This window comes from Lytechinus variegatus, chromosome 1 (genome assembly GCF_018143015.1).
Source record: "Lytechinus variegatus isolate NC3 chromosome 1, Lvar_3.0, whole genome shotgun sequence".
NCBI lineage: Eukaryota > Metazoa > Echinodermata > Echinoidea > Temnopleuroida > Toxopneustidae > Lytechinus > Lytechinus variegatus.
The window spans coordinates 36,243,269-36,265,629 of NC_054740.1; the positions used below are offsets into that span (position 1 = coordinate 36,243,269).

The following is a 22,361-nucleotide window of genomic DNA, read 5'->3' on the forward strand; positions in this document are numbered from 1 at the left end:
AAAAAATCTGAACTCTCACACCCCTGCTGTGCTTGACACCTATGGCAAAAACAGGGTTCTCATCGCCTTTCCAACTTTTACTTCATCGTGCAAAGACATCACTACTGGACCACAACACTTCGATTCATTGTCGTAAGGATACTTGGAACTTGCTGTTCACATATTTTGAAGCAGGATGAGATGAATATTTATTTTTGCTTAATTTCACTTTTGTTATTTGATTACTTCTCTAGCAATCAATCCAGCTGAGAGGAGGATCGCTGTCAAGCTCAGGTCTCAATTCAGAAATGTTGAGGGTAATCCCAACCAGCTCCTCAGGGAATTCCAGAAGTATAGGGAACTTGTCAGCAGAGAGAGTGTCCGCAAGGAAGTAGTGTCTGAAAGGTGAGAGCGATTGCTGATTAGTCAGACTTGCAGTGTCATGCGCAAGTGCAGAAAGCCAAAACCAGTACCGATGCCAGACTGTTCAAAGACAAGTGACCAAGGCCAATGACTTCAAATCTCTGAGCCCAAGGCTAAGGCCAGGACAACATATAGATGTCTAAGGCCAAGGTCATATAATTGTCCTTGAGGCCAAGGCCAACCTCTAGGAGTACAACACTGCAGAAATGACAACTATTTATAGAACAGCTGAACTAAACATTTAATTGTTTGCAAGCTGTTCTTATTTCTACTTGAAATCTCTTTATGTGTGGTTGCAATGATGAAACATCTGTACATTACTTTCAAAATTTTCATCCTAGTTAATAAATTGATACTCAAAATAAAAGTGTACAAAAAGTTTCATCCTTTTATCCAAATGATAAGCATGGCCTTCACCTTTGACCTTGCAGGGAGACGCTTCTGGGTCAACTCCAGGTCTATCTCAAGGCCATCCGAGATGACTTCAATGTTAGGACCAGTGAGAGCAGTCCTCCAACGGGAAAGAACCTCCCGGAGGTGGTCAACAATATCGTCTGGGTCAGGCAATTAGAAGCCAAGGTAACAAATGAATAAGAAACAAACGATGTAACAAACTGATAGGAAAGTGCAAGCAATCATTGCGAAGTGCAAGCAATCTTATCTCAAGGTCTTTGTCTAATGTCAAATCTGCTCATGTACCAGTGAATAGGCCATGTTCCATGAAACCTATCAATAACACATATTCTATGATGAATTGCTCTTGACCAATCAAATGGCACATATTTCAGTAGCATAAAACAGGAACCTGCATCTTGCTAAGAATAACATGATTTATTGAATTGCACAAGTTTGACTGATACCAGTACCTAATTATAACTTATGTTGAATGATGTTAGAGATGTATTAGATATAAGAATGTGATTTGAATCTTTGATATTTGTTACCAATGTTCTAATATAACAGGCCTCAGATGTGGGTAGATCAGCATTCCAAGCTTATATATATTGGCCCGTATTCTGAAATCAGGTTTAACTTAGACCATGGTCTAACTCTGTGCTAAAATTATGGGGAGCCAAAAATTCAAAAAATTCTCTTTATATTGTATATCTCTTATGTACACCATATTTTGTTTCCTGTTGCTTTCAAATTGAAGAAAAATACTTCAGAATATTTCATTTATCATTCCCAGAAAATTATGAACAATTTTAGTGTCAAATTAATTAATAAATTGGATGTGTACTGTTGGGAATTTGTGCTCCAATTGGCTACCCATAGTTAAACCACAACTTTAAACCAGGGTTTAATTTAAACCCGAGTTCAGAAAAAGGGTCATTGTATTGATATTGTGCTATTTACCAAATAAGTTGATTTGATTGTTGGATGTTGCTGTTGTAGGTGGAGCAGACCTCCCAAGTAGCAGACAATCTGTTGAATGATCTGTCTGGGTTTGGGCGCTTCAGACGAGATGCTGGTGATCTATTGGATGAGCTGAGGAACTGGAGACAAGACCAGTTTGATTCTTGGTCTAGTGAGATGCAAGCTGCCATCAGCGACCCCAATAAACCTCTGAGGTAAGGAGTGTAGGGTGAGATGTAGGTGCTCTTGGTTGTTGTTTATGTGGTGGTGATGGTAGTGAATGTGACTGTTTGTGGAGGAGCCGTGGTGTAGTGGTTCTGACTCTCGCCTTGTAAACAGAGGGTCGTGTGTTCGAATCCCACCGCGGTCTGGCGTCCTTTGGCAAGGCGTTAATCCACACTTTGCCACTCTCGACCCAGGTGCTAAATGGGTACCCGGTAGGATGTGAAAGTCATTGTAGCTTGTCCAGTATTGTGTGCGCCTCACAGGCGACTGACTGGAATACTCCCCAGTGAGTGGAGGATGTGCACACATTGTGTGCGGGAATGACTGATTGAATCCGATGACCGGGGTAATATATCTGTAAAGCGCTTAGAAACGTCGTTCCGATGGATTAAGCGCCATATAAAAGCGGATTATTATTATTATTATTATTTAGCAGTGGTAATGATAGTGCTAGTGGTGATGTTGGAAGTGTTGATGGTGGTGGTAATTTTGTCTTATCATAGTGATGGTGGTGTTGTTTTGATGGTGATGGTGGTGGTTGTAGTGATGAAAGATTGACGGTATTGGTAGCAAAAGTATACTTAAAACTATTTTTATAATAACAGTAGAAACAGATTCTTAGTCATTGAAAGTAATGCTAATGATAATGAAATGTTTGAATTGAATAACCACAGAAAAGGTGATCAGTGATGATAATTTCAACTTCAAATCATGATGATAAATGTGATCTGTATTGAAATGGAAACTGATTAAACCATTTGCAATCGATACTCAATTTGATTTTAATTTTTAGTTCATGCAGTTTTGATTGCATTATCAAAAGCCAACAATTTCTTCAGTTAAACCCATCTTCCTGCAACAGCTTAAAGAATCAAACTCTCACATTGTACTCCCAGCTAAAAACTTTTCTTCATTCACCAGCTTGCAGATGACTGGAAGGCTTATGGAATTTGAGACAAAGAACAATGAGCTGATCGTCTCGTACAGTGAACGACTAGTCACACTCATGAGAGAAGTGAGACAGCTACAGGCCTTAGGTTATCCTGTAGCTGCCAAGATTCAGCACACAGCTGCTATTGCTCAGAAGTTCTACAAACATGGTGTTATTCTCAAACAGGTATGGTTTGATGTGGGTTCATGAAATCTCTGAATGTTACATTCTTTCATATCAATCGATGAGCAAAGTGGATTTGACTCTCCTGAGGAAGGTATATTCAATTTTCTCCCTCGTTAAGGAAATGCTTGGGTCAGATAGATTCTTAGATAAGTATGAATCCTGGAAGAATAATATTTGTGATAATAAAAATAAGAGTAATTCTTGTAAAAAAAATAAATTACAAATGAATATGAATGTATATGAAATAATATGTGCAAAGTTACTGTTTTAACCTTGGGAAACATTATCAGTTTTTATAAATAAGTAAATCAGAAAGTAGAAGCTTGATACTTGTGTTTTTAGTATTGATTGGTAAAAGCATGCATTTGCTGGTTGCCAATGTTTGTAAAACACCCTTTGTCATGGTTCAGAAGATAGAATTATGAGCAGACTATAAGACAATCTCATGTTCTTTGAGCAGGTTGCTCACTTCCACAACAGCATCGCGGAGCAGATGATCCCCAGCCAACGGAACATGATGCTGCAGTCTGCCCTTGCCTTTGAGCGTATCATCAAGAACCCTAGGACGGGGTCAAAGGACTCGGGTCAAGGCAAGGTACAGGTCACCTGGGAGAACCCCAAGGAGCTAGAGGAATACATCACCAAGCTCCAGGCTGCTGCTGAGAAGCTCACCACTGAGAACAGGAGACTCAGAAAGTGGCACCATACTGTCTCTGATAAGGTACACATTGTTAGCAATGACCCTGGATGGTATAGGTAGAATGAAATAAGTCAGATGGAATGAGATAGATTCTTGACTTTCATCTGGAGAATCATTCAAATATAATTCATTCAATATTTTCTGTCAAATTACCTTTTCATTTGTGCCATCAACAATATTGTAGTTTAGAAATTGAGACAGATCTTGGACCTCTTGCAACATGGAAACTGAAAAGAAAAAAAAATCATTTTTTGTTATTGTGGAAATCAGTGTACTTGTTATCAAAGTCTTTATATACTTTACATATAATCAGTGGATTGAGAATTTTTCATTTTACTGCATGTGAAAGTCAGAATTAAAAAGAGAAATGCAAAGAAGATATGAATTGGCAATTACCCAACAAAAATTTTTAGAAAGTCTAATTCATGGCTTATTGGGAGGACTATATTGTTTTGAATAGTAAACAAACTTAAATTTTTATTGAGATAAATTGCCTTTAAAACATGTTTTCACTAGATCACTCTGTTCTTAGTTCTCATTTAATTTTCATTTCATTTACTTTTCTAGGTGGTTTCCCTGATGTCCATCGATCTACTTCGTCAGCAGCCTCGCTGGAAGGAAGGACTTCAAGATATCAGAGGCATCATGGCTTCTCTAGAGTCACAGGTAAAAAGCTCAATAACACAGAGATTTGAGTTCAATGCTGAATTCTAATCAACAATTCTGATTGGTTTCTAGATGGTATGTTGAACAATGCTTGCATTCAGTGATTTTCATCATTAGCCATTGCCTTTTTTTTTGCAAGTGATTGCTCAGCATTTTATTTTGAAGCCAGGGGCCCGTTGCAGAAAGAGTTGCAATCAGTCGCAACTCTAAAAATCATGCGCAACTTGATTTTCAGCCAATCAACAGCGTGCATTTGGGAGTTGCGATTGATTTTTTGGCTTGCGATTGATTTTTGGGCGTTGCGATTGATTTTTTGGCTTGCGTTTAATCGCAACTCTTTCTGCAACGGGCCCCAGATCACAATGAAGTTCAGTAAAATCAGTGCAAAAATACCACTAAAGAGAGAAAAAACCTGGGCTCTGCAGGGATTGATCAATATTTTACCTCCTATTTGAGATTAAATTGCTCCATTTGTACGAGGGGCTGTTCTCCTTACCAAGGTCTTTTGGTGCAGGATATTGGCTGTTAAATTGGTTATTGGTGGTGATTTTGTACCTGATTGCTAAGAAAGCATGAATGCTTGTAAGCAAGCAACCAGAGGACCGACGGCTTAAAGTCCCCTCTGAAGGACCTGGTACTGAGGATTAATGCCTTACCAAAGGGCACTAGCACACAAAGTGGGAATGGAACCCGGGTCACCGGAATACGAATCCCCCGCTCTACCAACTGAGCTATCGCGCCTCCTCGTAGGAAAAGGAACTTGACGCAGAGGCTATATTCTCAAATTAACTTTGTTTGACGACCCGTTTCATCATCTACGTCATTTTGTAGGGTTACAAAGCTCAAGACATGAAGTCCTGGAAGATGCACTGGGATAGACAGTTATACAAGGCCCTAGAGCATCAGTATCAAATGGGTTTGGAAGCTCTCAATGAGAACCTACCAGAGATTAAAGTGGAGCTCACTTACAGGTAAGATGTGTAATGAATATCTATGATGATGAGGATGATGACAGCAGTGGTAGTGATGTCATTGATAATGATGGTGGTGATGATGCTCATATTAGGGAGGAGGAGGAGGGTGATGTTGATCATCAAGGTGAAGATGATGATGTTGATTGTTTCCATGTTGATAGTTGGTGATGATAGTGAATTGGTGATGAAATAAGTTTAAACATCAAAGCTGATGTATCCGGTCAAAAGTACATGAAGAATGATTAAAAATAACATGTAATATGTCTCAAATTCCTGTCATATCTTTCTGTATAATCTTAAAATCTGAAGTTTCTTATGACCAGGCCTGCTTATAACACCATCTTCGTTGATGGCAATTTTCCAACAAATTCATGTATTCAGATCCTAAGAAATGATATGCAAGTATATTTCATGTTTGTACAAGATAACATTCGTTCTGATCAACCCATATCGGCATCTCTACAACCTACAGACAACAGACTCTCCAGTTCCGACCACCCATCGAGGAGATCCGTGCCAAGTACTACCGTGAGATGAAGAAGTTCATCAGTCTCCCGTATCACTTCAGAGGCATCGGTGACACTGGTGAGCCTCTCATCTATCCTGCTATCATTGAAAGGAATGCTTCAGGGTTCCTCAATGTCTACAAGATGGCTGAGGTCCTCTTCAGCAAGCTGGACAAGGCCAAAGACATATTCAAGGTGAGAGCTCTTAGGTAACTTGAATTGAATGTGAAATTAAATGTGCTGGCAAATTGCTCTTTATAAGATTACCATGAAAATACATTTACTATTACTATGGACTGAAATATTCATGATGATGATCACATGAACTTCCATACGGCACAGTCTAGAATTTTATGGTGAAAAGAGAGAAAGAAAAATATGAGAAAATTTGTTTGGATGTGATAAAGGAGGACAAATGCAAGGGGTATGGATGGAGATAGAATACAGAAGGCAGAGTGAATAGGCAGAGAAAAAATGAAAACTTGTGGAGAGAGAGAAGGGGGGGTGCTGGGAGAAATACAATTCTTGTAGTTGAAGGAAGAAAACAAGTGTTTATAGAAAAGGGATAGGATGGACCATTAATTGATAAAAAGTGTTGAAATCTGCAGAAGAACATGAAGCAATTTCTTGTATTCGTCTTTGTCATCAGGACTGGGTGGTATTAGGTTCTGTTGATCTAGACAAGCTTCTAGAGACCCATCTACACACTGTGGCTGATTGGGAGAGAAACTTCAAGGCTCTCAAAGCTAGAGGCAGGGACTCAGAAAAACTACCAAGGTAATAATAATAATAATATGTCCATTTATATAGCTCAGTTACTATGTGCATATTCTCAACTGCGCTTCGATACTTGGTATCATATTATTACCCCGGATGTAGCTAAGCCGCCATAATAATAGGCGCTAAAGCGTTCAAGGAATACCTCCTGCCGGGTACCCATTCACCTCACCTGGGTCGAGTGCAGCACAATGTGGATGAATTTCTTGCCGAAGGAAATTACGCCATAACAGGGATTCGAACCCACGACCCTCTGTTTCAAAGTCCGAAGACTAATCCACTGGGCCACAATGCTCCGCGAATTGATAGGTAGGATATGCATTCTTATGAGCTCTGAGTTATAAGATTATTTTATATTGAATAGTTTCCCAATTAACTTGCTGACACTATTATCATATCATATCAGTCTTGAAATATATAATAAGTCAAGTGGTCAAGGATCATATCAAGTTTTTTTGGAGACCATAGAACCCGAGACTAAGATCACAATTATTTTTCAGGGTTGTTCATTAGTTCCCTACTTGGGTTTATCTTTTTAATGATGATTTTAAATTAACATTTGGATAGCACCAAATAATTGCTTTAAAACCATTCAACAATGTACATTCCTTACCAAAATCTAGTAAATTTATTAAGTTAATTTAGTATATTTCCATTTATGCTCAGTATCATACTGTTCTTTGTTTTACGAAGTAAGAATGCTCGTCTGTAAAATTTGTATTACTTTATATTACTTTGTATTATGTTTTGAATGAAAATGGAATAAAGAATTGAATGTAATTGAAATATAAATGTCTTGCAAATGTGATCCTTGAGCAAATAAAGTGCTACAAACTGTTAATTTCATGCAGAGAGGATAGTAGAAATAAGAAGTTGGATCAAATGTAATGATGAGAATGTTAATGCTAACGATAATCTTTCCTACCCTGCCTACACAGTCAAGTCAAGGTCTATTGCGTGACAGTGTCGACCGCTCCGGTGAAGGGGACTATCGATGATCACATCCAGAGACTCTTTGATTCACTCCTGTCATCACTACGTCGATCCATCACTGAAAGCGTGTCAGAGATTGAGAAGTTCCTGAAGGATGGGATGGAGGCACTGGCCACCATGCCACAGACAGTAGAGGAAATTGGCAATGCAAATGCAAAGCATGCTGAACTAGAGGCTAAGAAACCAGAGGTAATGGAGCTAGATTTTTCTGATTCACAAACAAGGTGTATCATGAAACACTTGAAATCAATGCTAATTGGTATGATGTAAATACCATAATGTGCTGATTGTACTCCTCTTAGTTTGTATTTTACCTCTTATTCTTTGATATACACTGCTACTTTGTATTTTGACTGAGTACGTGCTTGCCCAAAAGTTTAGTCAAAACTTTTGTTTTGTATTAACTAGTAGTTTGATATTTGTATTTCTGTAGGAAGAAATTAAAAATTGCTTCCAAAAATCATAATGCTTCATGAATAAGTGGTTAATCCATCAGTCATGGATAGATAACCATGTAGAAGTAATTAAGTGTCCAATGATAAGAGTGTATCTCAAAATCATGTTCACCCTCCCCCAACTCCCCCCGCATGAAATGCTTGAGTGTCATATTTGCAGCTTTTCTAAGGCAGGGGTAATAATTCCCAGAAGTGCTAGGAGTGTTGTTTCTGAAATGCAAGGGTACCCTTGATGGGCCTTCTAATTAATGACTTTTTTTCACCAGATGCGCCCCATGTTTGACCAGGCTGAAGCCAAAAACAAGTTGTTGCGTACTGTAGCAGGAGGTGGTGTTGATCAGTTCACTCAGCTTCATGCTCACTGGGAGAAGTTTGAACTCATGATGGAGAGTCACCAACTTATGATCAAAGAACAGGTCAGTCCTACAAATGATTTTCAATAAATACGGTTGGCAATAGTGAAAGATATTGACTGATTGGCCGAAGTAGACCCTGCTGTTACGATATAATCTGCCCCTTTAATCCCTAGTACTATATATAAATGTATATATTCATATACAGTCCGACCTCTCCTATCCGGCCTCTTATCCGGATCTCTCTGTTATCCGGATGTGCACTTTGTCGAGATTTTTTTTTTCAATTCAATCTAGTACGTGAGGAAATAAGATTTCAATCTAAACTCAATCCTATACGCAAACTCACTTTGATTACATATATTTTCCAATATAGTCTACATACAACAACATTATTTTTCATGAAAATATCTCACCCAAATCATCGAAAGAACTTAAGGCAGGATAATTTTCCAGTAAATCAGGGCGCATTGCAAACATTTCATCATGTTCTCTTTTTGTTTCCCGGGAAAAACAATACATGTCTCGCTAGCTAATGTTAGGCCTCAATACGGAGAGCGCCATCTATCATGTTTGAGCCTACAGTCAGTATAGCAATGACTGACATTGCGAAGCTGCGATACCCGCCGCGATGATCTAATTGTAAAACTTTGTTCCATAGAGTCATTCTTTTCCTGTCAAGGTATGCTCGATGTACATGTATACCTCAACCATTTTATCAGGAAAATTATCCAACAGTTTTGGCCATCGATCAATATCATTTCCGTAAAAATACCGCCTATAATTTGCACTGACACTTCAGTGAATACTGTCTTTACGCGCACCCACTACAATAGATAACGAGTAGCTACCGCCATTGGGGAGCTGAGGCAGCAGCTGCGTAAATATAATATTGGGTCTCCCAGATCCGGATAAATCCCTTATCTGGATTGGTGCTGGTCCCAACGTGTCCGGATAACAGGTCGGACTGTATTCTCTTAAGTGATATCAATAATTGTCTCTCAAAAGATAAGACTATGAGCCGGAATTAAATAAAAATGGCTTCACGAGAAAATTATCAATCGCGTTATAATGATGACAATGTAGTTTTTATGATTGGAGGCAGTGCGATCAAAGAGCTCACTGAGTTCCTAGCTTACTATAAAAATAGTGAAATATCACTAATCAAAGATCAAAGTTAAAGACTGCATTGATCCATGTGTCTGGACATTTCTGTATTCATGCCAGACATTAAATATATTTACATGCAAATCACTTTCAAATATAATCCTTCCATTCTGTAACCCTTATTCATTGATATGTTTCATAGGTCAATGTTATGAAGAGCAATGTAGAGTCTCGTGTGGATGCGTTCCGTAATGAGCTAGAGAAGTTTTCGGCTCGATGGAACCACGCCAAGCCGACCCCTGAGGTCATAGAGTCTGGAGATAAGGAGGCGTGTCTTAGAGCAGTTGAGCTGGTGAAGGAGAAGAAGGTGGAGTTTGATGAGATGCAGAAGACTAAGAACAGCCTCATGTAAGAAGAATTTCATAATTTACATATTGTTGATGTACTTTAATGTTTCTATGGAAAATTTGACATTCCTATGATCAACAGTGGTAGCTTTGCTTTTGTTGGCAGAGAAATATAAAAAATTTGATCTTTTTTATAGGCTGCTGGGCAAATACCATATCATTTGATGAAAGAATTACACAAAATATTAAAGTATTATACATCGTTGCCATTGTTTATCACTAGTAAAGATTTGCATAAGTTGATGACCTGAATCTTTTCAGAAATTTTTAATGCACATTTAGACAAACTTGAAAGGGGCATGTATATCCTTGTTGAGGTAGAGTAGGTGAATTTTTATCAGATTTGTTATTCTTAGTATGTACACTATGGTCAGAATTACCAATGAAACAGAGTTTGCACACACAAATAGTATGTTATAAAATAAACTTTTGGGTACAAAGTTAAAAATCTTACATATTATAAATGGATTTAAGCTCCAATTAGTTTTAAGTCACATCTGATCAATACAATATGATATTAATTTTGTTTCATTCATCTATGCTCATCTTATACATGTTGTCATTTAACACGAGTTGGATCCAAGCATTGGCACTCCGCAGTTGCCCAAAGTGTATCTAGGCAGGTATTTTATTGCAATTTTTTTTTTCATCTCCACAGATTTGACTGCAAGCATTTTGAGCTTGAGGAACCATTTTTCTCCATTGCAAATGACCTTGAGGTTGACTTTGACCAGCAGACTACCATGTGGACATTGTATGAAGAATTCAGCAATGGCCTCTCTGTCCTGGAAAATGAAGATTGGATCGTCTTTAGGTAAGTGTGTTGGAAATATTAACTTCAAAGGCCACCTAAATCAAGAGACTTTTCATTATCACTTTTCCTTGTGATTTTTGCAGAAATAATTATAATAATAATAATAGTTGGATTTATAAAGTGCTTTTTGCCAGAGGATACAAAGCGCTGCTATTATTACCCCAGCTTTAGCTCGAGCTACCATCACCGGCGCTCAGTGCATGCAAGGAATTATTCCTGCCGGGTACCCATTCACCTCACCTGGGTTGAGTGCAGCACAGTGTGGATAAATTTCTTTCTGAAGGAAAACACGCCATGGCTACAATTCGAACCAACGACCCTCTGTTTCAAAGGCAAGAGTCAGAACCACTAGACCACGATGCACCCAATAATCTATTCAAAATGAGTTTTGAGGATTGTTAAATGGAAAGATGCAATATTATAATACTTTTATTTGGGGGGAGGGTAATGCTAGTAAATTTTAGACCTGTTGGTATTGCTGGAACATATAATGTATATTCTTGAGGTGATTGTAATTGTACATTGAAGTTGTTATATGAAAAGCATTTTTTTTTTGTCCAAGATTGATTGATTTGACAGTACAAGAGAATCTAAGATTTGTCAAATACCCTTGTCCTCTATGTGATATTCTCACTCTCAATTAATTTTCCTTCAGATCAAAGACTTACCAGTTTGACGATTTCTTAACCACATGGGCTGAGAAGCTGAAGTCAGGTGGTCCTGATGTAGAACATACCGTCATGACAGTCAGGCTCACCAAAGACATTGACAAGTACAAGGTAGTATTTCTATAGGATTTCTTGTCTTGTCTATTCTTTGTGCTTTAATAGGAACTGGTTTTATTTAGCAGTGAATAAGGATCCAAAATTACAAGAACCTTATGTTTAATTCCGAATGAATTGTAAGTACCAAAATCAAGGGTAGTACGTAGATAAATTTTTTGTTGTTGATTTGCATTCAGTTGCAACTCAACTTTCTTGCAACCTCCCATTACTCTTGATTTGCAATTAAAATAAATTTCTTGCCCATTGGATTCAAATCCCTACACAAACTGTGTGATGAGCATTGGCAAGATGCTAATCCTACATTTGTCACTATCCTCCTTAGTTTCACTCAGGAGCACTAAATAAGTTAACAATTCATAGATGCAAGGTTTAACCATTCTACAAATGACAAACATTCTCAACATCATTTCATACTTCTGTACAAATTATTGAAGCACGACTGTTATCCTCAATCTTCATACTTGCCCATTTTCTTCATCTTTCAGACCGTGTCTCCTTTACTGAAGTACCTAAGCAGTGATATCTTCACTCAAGAACATTGGATGGACCTGTATCGGATGCTCAAGATGCCTCGCTCAAAGACTGTGGAGCGGATGACCTTTGGAGATATCCTAGCAACGGCAGATCAGATTGTAGCCAATGCAGATGGATTAAAGGTATGTATGTACTATAGATTTTATTTTGGGGGTATAATGTTGGGCCATATACCGTTAATAATTGATTGATAATGGTCTAAAACTTTGATATCTAAATGCTTGTATGCCTACATAATCAACATTGATAGGATGCAATTTTTAGACTATTTTATTCTTTTCACCTACAAAAAAATACTCATTTTCATGCATTTGTTAATGCTTATCAAAGAAGTTTTTAAAAATAAACAAACTGGCTCATGATTTGGTAAAAATGATGACACGAGAGATACAATGTTAATGCCAGGATTGCTGTACGTGATAATAAGCTAATATGTAGGGGTAACTGTGATCCCTCTGTCATAAATACTACAATAATTTATGTATTTTGTACGCTTATTGTTTTCAGTCACATGATACTGTTCCAACATAATAAGCTGGTTATATAATTGTGTGTTCATAGCAAATTTGTACAAAATCTATTTTCAGGACCTGTTTAACAGAGCCAAAGGAGAAGTGTCAATTCGTGAAGCATTGCGGGAGCTGGATGTTTGGGGTGTGGGTGCCTGCTTCTCACTTACAGAGTATTCAGACAGCAAGGATCATCAGATCATGTTGATCAAGGATTGGAAGGATCTTGTTACACAGGTATGACATTAGCATCCTTGATGACAGTGACCTTTGACATCAAATAGAACTGTAAGAGAAAGTACAGATATGCATTATGTTGTATCAGTACTTGATGCAAGAATTACAAACTATATAATGATTGATTCAAAGGAAAGAAAGCACTACTTTACTTGTGAAACATAACAGATTCTGGAGTTAGCAATGTGAAAGTAGATATTCTTTCATCCCAATGAATATTTTTGTTTTCAAACAGTGTAACAATATTTAGCTACCTTCTACTTAATTCAATTTTATCCAATTGATTTTCTCAATGATGGCTTTGCCTACATTTTGCATGTTCATGTACACCAGGGAACAAAATCTTTATAGAAATGACTTTTGTTTTCTTCCATCATTTCTAGGTTGGTGACAACCAGAGTCTCCTCCAATCCCTGAAGGATTCACCGTACTACAAGGGCTTTGCTGACAAGGCCACCATCTGGGAGCAGAGACTGGCTGACCTTGATGAATACCTCCAGAACCTGAACCAGATCCAGCGTAAATGGGTCTACCTGGAGCCTATCTTTGGAAGGGGTGCTCTCCCCAAGGAACAGGGTCGATTCAGGAGGGTTGATGATGATTTCAGGTGAGGCCCATATCTAGACACACTTGGAAGAGTATGTGGCAATATTCTAGCAAACAGTTTTAGATCTCATGATGATGATGATGATGATGATGATGACGATGATGATGGTGATGATGATGATGATGATGATGATGGTGATGATGATGATGATGGTGATGATGATGACAATGACGACGACGATGGAGTGAGTCCAATCATGCTTCCTTGTTAGGCACACTTTTAGATGTGGCTAAGCTCGGATGGATGTCAATGTTATGCCTTTTCTGGCTAACTTGACCTATCGTCCTCTAGCAGCGTTTCTCATATTCCTTTTTATAAAAAGATGAACTGTGGGTCAAGACAGAACAATTAAGAAATGAAATGATAGCACAAATATATCAGTGATTCTCAAAAACTAAATATTTCTGTGGTTTTTTTTTGCAGGAGTATCATGATGGATGTGGCCAGAGACAATCGTGTCCTCTCCCTTGTTGGTCGATCTGGTCTTCGTAACACCCTGACAACCCTCCTTGATCAGCTTCAGAGGTGCCAGAAGGCTCTCAATGAATTCCTTGAGGTAAATCTCTTTCACCTCTGATCCATATCAACTTCCTTATGATTGTTTTGAAAATAGTTCTGACTTGAAGATGAAAAGATTTTCAACAGCATATTGGTCTTAAATGGACCTATGAGCAGTTTCAACATATTTTGCTGTGATGAAGCATGTATTGGCTCAAAATATCAGGATACTGATGGATTCAGTATCTGTTTCTCAATTGCAAATCAATTAATCATAAGTGATAAATATGATTAATCAGATTCATGTTAAACATGGCTTATGTTGTCTGGAAATTCATTTTTTTTCTGGTCTTCCATTTTAAACCATTCAGGAGAAGCGTTCGATCCTACCTCGCTTCTACTTCATCGGTGATGACGATCTCCTGGAGATCTTGGGTCAGTCTCAGAACCCAGCTGTCATCCAGTCTCATCTGAAGAAGCTTTTTGCTGGTATCCACAGTGTGGAGTTTGATCAGGGGTGCAAGCATATCACTGCTATGAAGTCACTAGAGGGAGAGGTTGTACCCCTCTTGAAAGCAGTAGAAATCACTCCAGAAGTTGAGGTTAGTGGTGCAGAAAGATTTCATTCTGTGGGTTCCTTCACTAAGATTTTATAAACCTCTCAACTCTTTTCATTTGAGATTATAATGATATAATAATAATTATAATGAACATCTTCATTGATGTTTTCATATAATTCTTGTTAAATTTTGTCTCTTAATTTTCAAATGCTTTTTATTTGATGGTATGACTCATCTTTCCCCATCATATTTTTAGCAGCATGTTTGATTTACCTGTTAATTTGTCAGTACTTGTGTTCTATCAAAACTTTACAAGCATAGACCTTACACAACTTAAATAATTGATTTTGTTCCTTTCAGATTTGGCTTGGAGATCTAGCCAAGGAAATGAAGTCCACGCTGCGCAAACTGCTTGTTGACTGTCTCAAAGACCAGCAGTCCTCTAGCTCTGGTGTGGGTGTCGACCCAACCAAGTACCCTTCTCAGGTAAGCATGATGAGTCTCTTCAATCTCTGTATCTAATATGTAGTCCACTCTTCAAAAGAGTTCTCACTGATTCAAATCAATCTGAACTGGAAAACCAGTGATGTCATAATTTGACATTTAGGAGGCGTATGGACCTTCAAATTAGGGTATAACAAAACAGTGACCGCTCTTCCTCTCTCAACATGCTTGCACAAGTGTAGGTCATCTCAAGAGAGCTCTATGCTCTGATATGATATACACATTCTACATGAGACATGATTTCCCTTGCTTTCCATAATGAGTTTAAAGGGATCGTCCGGGCTGAAAATATTTATATTTTAATACATAGAGTAGAATTCACTTTGCAAAATGCTGAAAATTTCATCAAAATTGGATAACAAATAATAAAGTTATTGAAGTTTGAATTTTAGCAATATTTCGTGAAAACAGTCGTCATGAATATTCATTAGGTGGGCTGATGATGTCACATCTCCACTTTCTTTTTTCTTATGTTTATACATAAAATCATATTTTTTCCATTATTTCATACTTGTGTGAATAATATATATGTCTCCCTTATAATGAAATAAGTTGCAGCAATAAATATCTAATGCACTAAATCAGTTGTCAATCCAATTTTAATAGTTGTTGAAGAAAAAATAATAAATAAACCTAATTTCATACAATAAAATACAAAAGAATAAGTGGGGATGTGACATCATTAGCCCACCTAATGAATATTCATGACAACTGTTTTCACAAAATATTGCTAAACTTTAAAATTCAATAACTTTGTTATTTTTCATCTGATCTTGATGAAATTCTCGGCATTTTGCTCAGTAAATTCTACTCTATTTATTAAGCTATATATACTTCCAGCCCGGACCATCCCTTTAATCACTCACCTATATAAGACTGTGCACCCTGGGATCTATTTTCAACTCTTTCCTTGTATCTGGTTTAGATATCAAAACATGATGCCATGATAGTTATAAAGTAAATTTTTCATATCACATTTGATTTAGATCTTGGGTTTGGCAGCTCAGATTCAGTTCACAGAGCAATGTGAGACAGCGATCAGAGATAACAGTCTCCAGGATCTACTCATAGAGCTAGAACAACAGCTAGAAGGCTACACCTCAGCTGATATCAGTGGAGCAGCAGGGGAAAGGAGTGCTGCCATACATGTTCTGGAGCTTAAACTAAAGGTGAGAAGGGTCATTAGTCCACAGTTATAGATTTCAATAGTATATTTGCATAGAATGATAATAATACTAGTATTATTAACAATGATAATAATGTGACTTATTTAGCACCAAATACACTCTGTAGAGTGATCATAGAGAGTTAAATAAAAAAATTTTTGATAAGATTTTTTAAAGTCTCGACAGAGGTACATTTTTGTCTCACCTGCGAAGCAAAGTGAGACTATAGGCGCCGCTTTTCCGACGGCGGCGGCGACGGCGGCGGCGGCGTCAACATCAAATCTTAACCTGAGGTTAAGTTTTTGAAATGACGTCATAACTTAGAAAGTATATGGACCTAGTTAATAAAACTTGGCCATAAGGTTAATCAAGTATTACTGAACACCTATTAGAGTTTCATGTCACATTACCAAGGTCAAAGCTCATTTAGGGTCAATGAACTTAGACCATGTTGGAGGAATCAACATCGAAATCTTAACCTGAGGTTAAGTTTTTGAAATGTCATCATAACTTAGAAAATATATGGACCTAGTTCATGAAACTTGGACATAAGGTTAATAAAGTATCACTGAACATCCTGCATGAGTTTCACGTCACATGACCAAGGTCAAAGGTCATTTAGGGTCAATGAACTTTGGCCGAATTGGGGATATCTGTTGAATTCCCATCATAACTTTGAAAGTTTATGGATCTGATTCATGAAACTTGGACATAATAGTAATCAAGCATCGCTGAACATTTTGTGCAAGTTTCAGGTCTCATGATTAAGGTCAAAGGTCATTTAGGGTCAATGAACTTTGGCCGAATCGGGGGTATCTGTTGAATTACCATCATAACTTTGAAAGTTTATTGGTCTAGTTCATTAAACTTGGACATTAGAGTAATTAAGTATCACTGAACATCCTGTGCGCGTTTCAGGTCACATGACCTAGGTCAAAGGTCAATGAACTTTGGCCGAATTGGGTGTATCTGTTGAATTACCATCATAACTTTGAAAGTTTATGGATCTCATTCATGAAACTTGTACATAAGAGTAATAAAGTATCACTGAACATCCTGTTCGAGTTTCAGGTCACATGATCAAGGTCAAAGGTCATGTAAGGTCAATGAACTTTGGCCATGTTGGGTTTTTTGTTGAATAACCATCATATCTCTGTAAGTTTATTGGTCTAGTTCATAAAAAGTGGACATAGGAGTAACCATGTATCACTGAACATCTTGTGCGAGTTAGAGTAGTATTCAAAGTCAGCACTGCTGCTATATTGAACCGCGTGATGCAGGTGAGACGGCCAGAGGCATTCCACTTGTTTGATGTCTTCAAGAAAAGAATGATGATGTTATTGTACATTGATGTACATGTAGAAGATCAGGGGCCCATTCCATAAAGAACTTGCAACTGTTGTAACTTTGCCATAATGGCAACTACCACGGTAACATGGCTCAGCGGCCAATCATAATCAAGGTTACCATGGTAGTTGCCATAATTGCAAAGTTACAACAGTTGTAAGTCCTTTATGAAACGGGCCCCAGGTGTGACTCAGGCACTCTATTAAAAAATCATATTGCAGATTAAAGTGCTCAGTATGAGAATAAAAGTGAATATATGAATCATATTTATGCTGACAAGTAGTTTTATCAAAGGGCTAATGTGTCATTTGGCTTGCTTTACTGTGATCATAAAAATTAGCTGTTGAAAGTATGTGCATGAAGTGGAGTTGAACATGCACTAATGTCTAATGGCTGCATTCCAGTTTTCCATTAACCATGGTTTTTCAGTAGTGTCTTTAACAAAGGAACCTGTCCATAGGCCACCTTTCTTTGTTTCTTTCTTAAGTGATCAGGTTTCACTGAATATGTGAGACAGTGGCAATCCAGGAATAAAGAATTTCATCCGCTCTTTACACGAACCACCTATGTCAGATATTGCAAACTATTTCATGAAACAGGGAAGAGAAAGACAGTGTTATTGTTGCTTATTTGAGGAATAATATATATATCATAGGATTTAAATGCCACTGAAAATTAAAATAGATACTGTCTTGAAAGATTTAAAAGATTTGGGCCCCATCTTACAAAGAGTTACGATTGATCCAATCACTCGCAACTATGGACGGCCAACAGCTTCAACATGTATTATTCATGCTTGTTCAAAATATTTTCTTACCATGATGTATATTCATGCATTCATTGTTTTCTTGAAAATTCAGTGTGCTTCTTATTGTTTACAAAGGACATTGTGCGAATTTCCTGTAGAAAAAAAATTATGACACTGCTGGATTTCCATAGAGTTACGAATGATTGGATCAGTTGTAACTCTTTGTAAGATGGGGCCCTGGGGAGTGATTCATCAACATTTTTGTCCAATAAGTTGTCAGACCTGACAACTTTTCTTGATGTTGATTGGCTGAGAAGCACTGTTACTATGGCAACTGTCGGATAAAATGGGACTTGTCGGATAAAACGTCTGACAAGTCCTTTCATGAAATGCTCCCCTGGGGGCCGTTTCATCAATATTTTCGTCAGACAAGTTGTCAGATCCGACAACTTTCCTGGATTCTGATTGGTTGAGAAGCACTGTTACTATAGTAACTGTCGGATAAAACAGGACTTGTCGGATAAAACGTCCGACAAGTCCTTTCATGAAATGCTCCCCTGGGGGCCGTTTCATCAATATTTTCGTCAGACAAGTTGTCAGATCTGACAACTTTCCTGGATTCTGATTGGTTGAGAGGTACTGTTACTATAGCAACTGTCAGATAAAATGGGACTTGTCGGATAAAACGTCTGACAAGTCCTTTCATGAAATGCTCCCCTAGGGGCCGTTTCATCAATATTTTCGTCAGACAAGTTGTCAGATCCGACAACTTTCCTGGATTCTGATTGGTTGAGCAGCACTGTTACTATAGTAACTGTCGGATAAAACAGGACTTGTCGGATAAAATGTCTGACAAGTCCTTTCATGAAATGCTCCCCTGATCTCATCAGCCATTTACACCCATTCCCAATCACAGGCCCTCATCCTAGACACCATCCACAGCCTGGATGTGGTTCAACTCCTTCAGAAGGAGAATGTGACTAGTCTTGACAACTGGCTGTGGCAGAAGCAGCTTAGATACTACCTTGATAATACCAAGACAGCCATCATGAGGATGGTAGATGCTGAATTCCAGTACACTTATGAATACCAAGGTAAGCCAATGTTCTCATCTGGGCTCCGTAACACAAAGGTTTGCGATGACTCGCAAATATGAAAAAACCGCACTGATTGGTCCCTGGTCAGTATTTTAAACCTAATGCGCGTGTAACATTGATATTGATTGGTCAGTTCATTAAGCGATTGATTGCTAATCTTTGTGTTACGGAGCCCTGGTGTTGATATTCGGTACTAGTTTTTAGTTCAACACTGCATGATATGTGTATGATAAAGTCTAGTGGGTATCGGTTCACTGCCTGAGTGATAGTTTTCAACCTGTTTATTGTACAACCTAATCATGATTTTACCCCCGCCCCCCCAAAAAAAAAATGAAGCAGATTTTCACAGTACCACTAGTACTAATATTATGGTATAGATCTACACTTGCCTTCTTGTTCATTCTTATATCATTGAGTTATCCAAATTTACATCAGTCAGTTTTGTGATATACCTCTGATATGTCCATATCCTTTGTAAATTCCACATATTGATACTTGTATTCTTTGCTTTTATGACATTACCTTTGCATGTACTGTCTTTATCCAAATGTATGAATTTATGATTAAAATGTGGAAAATTTTCCCCTAAACAATATGAGGATCATTACCCATAATCATTTCTAAAAGCAACAAGAACCTTACTTTGACATGGAATTCTAATTTTGATTCTTATTCAGCTGTGGGTGTGTATTTTTTCCCACATCATGCTCTTTGATAGGTTTGTTTGTAAGTAAATGGATCAAATCAATAAATTATTGAAAATCATGACTGAATACCATCCTTACTTTCATATCCCATCCACAGGTAATGCTGCTAAGCTGGTACACACACCCCTGACAGACAAGTGTTACCTGACCCTAACCCAAGGCATGCATATGGGTATGGGAGGTAACCCCTACGGACCCGCAGGTACTGGCAAGACAGAATCAGTCAAGGCCCTTGGGGGATTGTTTGGTAGACAGGTCCTTGTATTCAACTGTGATGAGGTAAGTTGACTATAGGGGTCTTGGGTGATTGGCTTTAACTTTAATGTCAGGTTTATACTCTCTATCTAGGTCTTATTTACTCCTCAGTCATTGCAAAGATATTATTTCCTATGTCCAACTTTTACTTAATGTACTAGATCACTTTCTATTGTATAAACCAGTGAAGATACTTTTGTTGTTGTATTGCTTGATATTTTTTTTATGGCTATGTTGTTGTTCCTTGCCTTGAACATTCTTTGGAATGGAGATGTGCACATAGACTAGCAATGTTGCATCATCATTACTATTTAGAGCAATTGGCTTCATTCTGCTTTTATACCTCTTAACTTTAAATCTTTTCAACCTACATGTCATTATGTTAGGTCTACTGTCACTTGCAACAGTATATCACCCTCTTAAGAAGAGCTTGCAGCTTTAGTTTTTACAGAGTGTGTAATCTCTTCAATTTGACTCATCTTCAATGATTTTGTTCGCAGGGTATTGATGTGAAGTCGATGGGTCGTATCTTCATTGGTCTGGTGAAGTGTGGTGCATGGGGTTGCTTTGATGAATTCAATCGTCTTGAGGAAGCCGTGCTGTCAGCCGTCTCCATGCAGATTCAGACTATCCAGGCTGCTCTTAAACAGAAGAAACCCAAGGTGGACCTCCTTGACAGAACTGTAAGTATAGCAGGAGATGAGGGGCGGTATTCTGAAAGCTCAATTAGCGCTCAATTAACACTTTGGTATTCTGAAAAGTGCCCTTTTCCTTATTTGGCAGGGGGGTATTGCGCGCACTTGCAGTAGTACGCGTTATGACCGTTCGAAGACTTAATTGAGTAGTTACGAGACTTTTGGAATTTTAAAAGTCTCATAGCGCTCAATTAACGGCATTTTCACCGGAAGGAGATAATGGTGCTTTAAGGTCTTTTAAATTGAAATCATCAAAAATCAAAATGGCTGTTTTTCTCTTTGACCTCGATGACCACATGGCATACTGGAATCGCCATCATAATGTAGACAGATTGTTGCCTGGAGAAATGAATCGTTATGATTTTGGAAAGAATTATAGGCTGAATGATGAAGAATGTCAGTGGTTGTGTGACTACATCCGTAATGACAAAGTATTTGAACGTAGGCAGGAAAATGGAAGAGTGCTGTCGGTAGAATTAAAGGTGGCAGCAGCACTGCGTTTTTTTATATGTTCTTTCCTCTGCTTATCTCTTTCTTTTGATACCTTTTTCTTTCTTTTTTCTTCTTCCACTTCTTCTTTCTGCCCGTTCCAAGGCTGGCTAAAGTCGTAAGGGCCCCTAATTCGCATGCCTTTGAACTTGAAATGTCGGCTGATGATATCTCTGAAAACCCTGTTGGTGTCTCAACTCCACCTAGCACTTCCATCAAGTGCCTCTTGACCTATGAAATTGATTAACAACTCTTGCCACTGCTCGAGAGGAGCGGGTGGTGGTCCACCTCCAGTACCTCCCATCAATCTCTTCCATTGGTTGTAGGCTTTCTTGACTGTGGATTTTAGGGTGCACAATTTAACCCTTAGCTCCTCGACGGATCGCTGATTTCCAGTAGCGAAACTAACCGCCTCAGATATATTTTTCCAAGCTTGCGTTTTCATGTTGTGTGTCAAAGTTGCACTAATAGGGTCACAAAGAGTCCTGTTCCTCTCCCGTCACTCTCTAATTAGGATATCAATCTCATCTTGAGTGAAATTCTCACTTCTCCTGTTGGTTTTCATTGATTTTGCCTTCGGCATATCTGAGATCGACACAGTTGAAAAGATGTTTTTTTGTTGAAACACTGTGTAAATTTTTGGTTATTTTTGGCTGATGATATCTCTGAGAACCCTGTCGGTGTCTCAACTCCACCTAGCACTTCCATCAAGTGCCTCTTGACCTATGAAATCGATTAACAACTCTTGCCACTGCTCGAGAGGAGCGGGTG

The 22,361-nt window shown here is 38.1% G+C and overlaps 1 protein-coding gene across 1 annotated transcript in view; it reads left to right on the forward strand.

Annotated features, from left to right (window-relative positions):
- Positions 1-22,361, forward strand: part of LOC121412976 (cytoplasmic dynein 2 heavy chain 1) — an 85,428-nt gene that overhangs the window by 7,628 nt on the left and 55,439 nt on the right. Inside the window, exons 8-31 of the mRNA XM_041605742.1 lie at positions 234-384; positions 834-981; positions 1,798-1,973; positions 2,905-3,100; positions 3,561-3,821; positions 4,368-4,466; positions 5,298-5,437; positions 5,913-6,141; positions 6,596-6,723; positions 7,662-7,905; positions 8,438-8,587; positions 9,834-10,039; positions 10,697-10,852; positions 11,508-11,631; positions 12,123-12,293; positions 12,759-12,917; positions 13,301-13,524; positions 13,948-14,080; positions 14,394-14,624; positions 14,943-15,068; positions 16,073-16,255; positions 19,264-19,441; positions 20,249-20,430; positions 20,907-21,089. Coding sequence (XP_041461676.1) covers positions 234-384; positions 834-981; positions 1,798-1,973; positions 2,905-3,100; positions 3,561-3,821; positions 4,368-4,466; positions 5,298-5,437; positions 5,913-6,141; positions 6,596-6,723; positions 7,662-7,905; positions 8,438-8,587; positions 9,834-10,039; positions 10,697-10,852; positions 11,508-11,631; positions 12,123-12,293; positions 12,759-12,917; positions 13,301-13,524; positions 13,948-14,080; positions 14,394-14,624; positions 14,943-15,068; positions 16,073-16,255; positions 19,264-19,441; positions 20,249-20,430; positions 20,907-21,089 — 4,178 coding nt within the window. The remainder of the gene's footprint in view (positions 1-233; positions 385-833; positions 982-1,797; positions 1,974-2,904; positions 3,101-3,560; positions 3,822-4,367; positions 4,467-5,297; positions 5,438-5,912; positions 6,142-6,595; positions 6,724-7,661; positions 7,906-8,437; positions 8,588-9,833; positions 10,040-10,696; positions 10,853-11,507; positions 11,632-12,122; positions 12,294-12,758; positions 12,918-13,300; positions 13,525-13,947; positions 14,081-14,393; positions 14,625-14,942; positions 15,069-16,072; positions 16,256-19,263; positions 19,442-20,248; positions 20,431-20,906; positions 21,090-22,361) is intronic.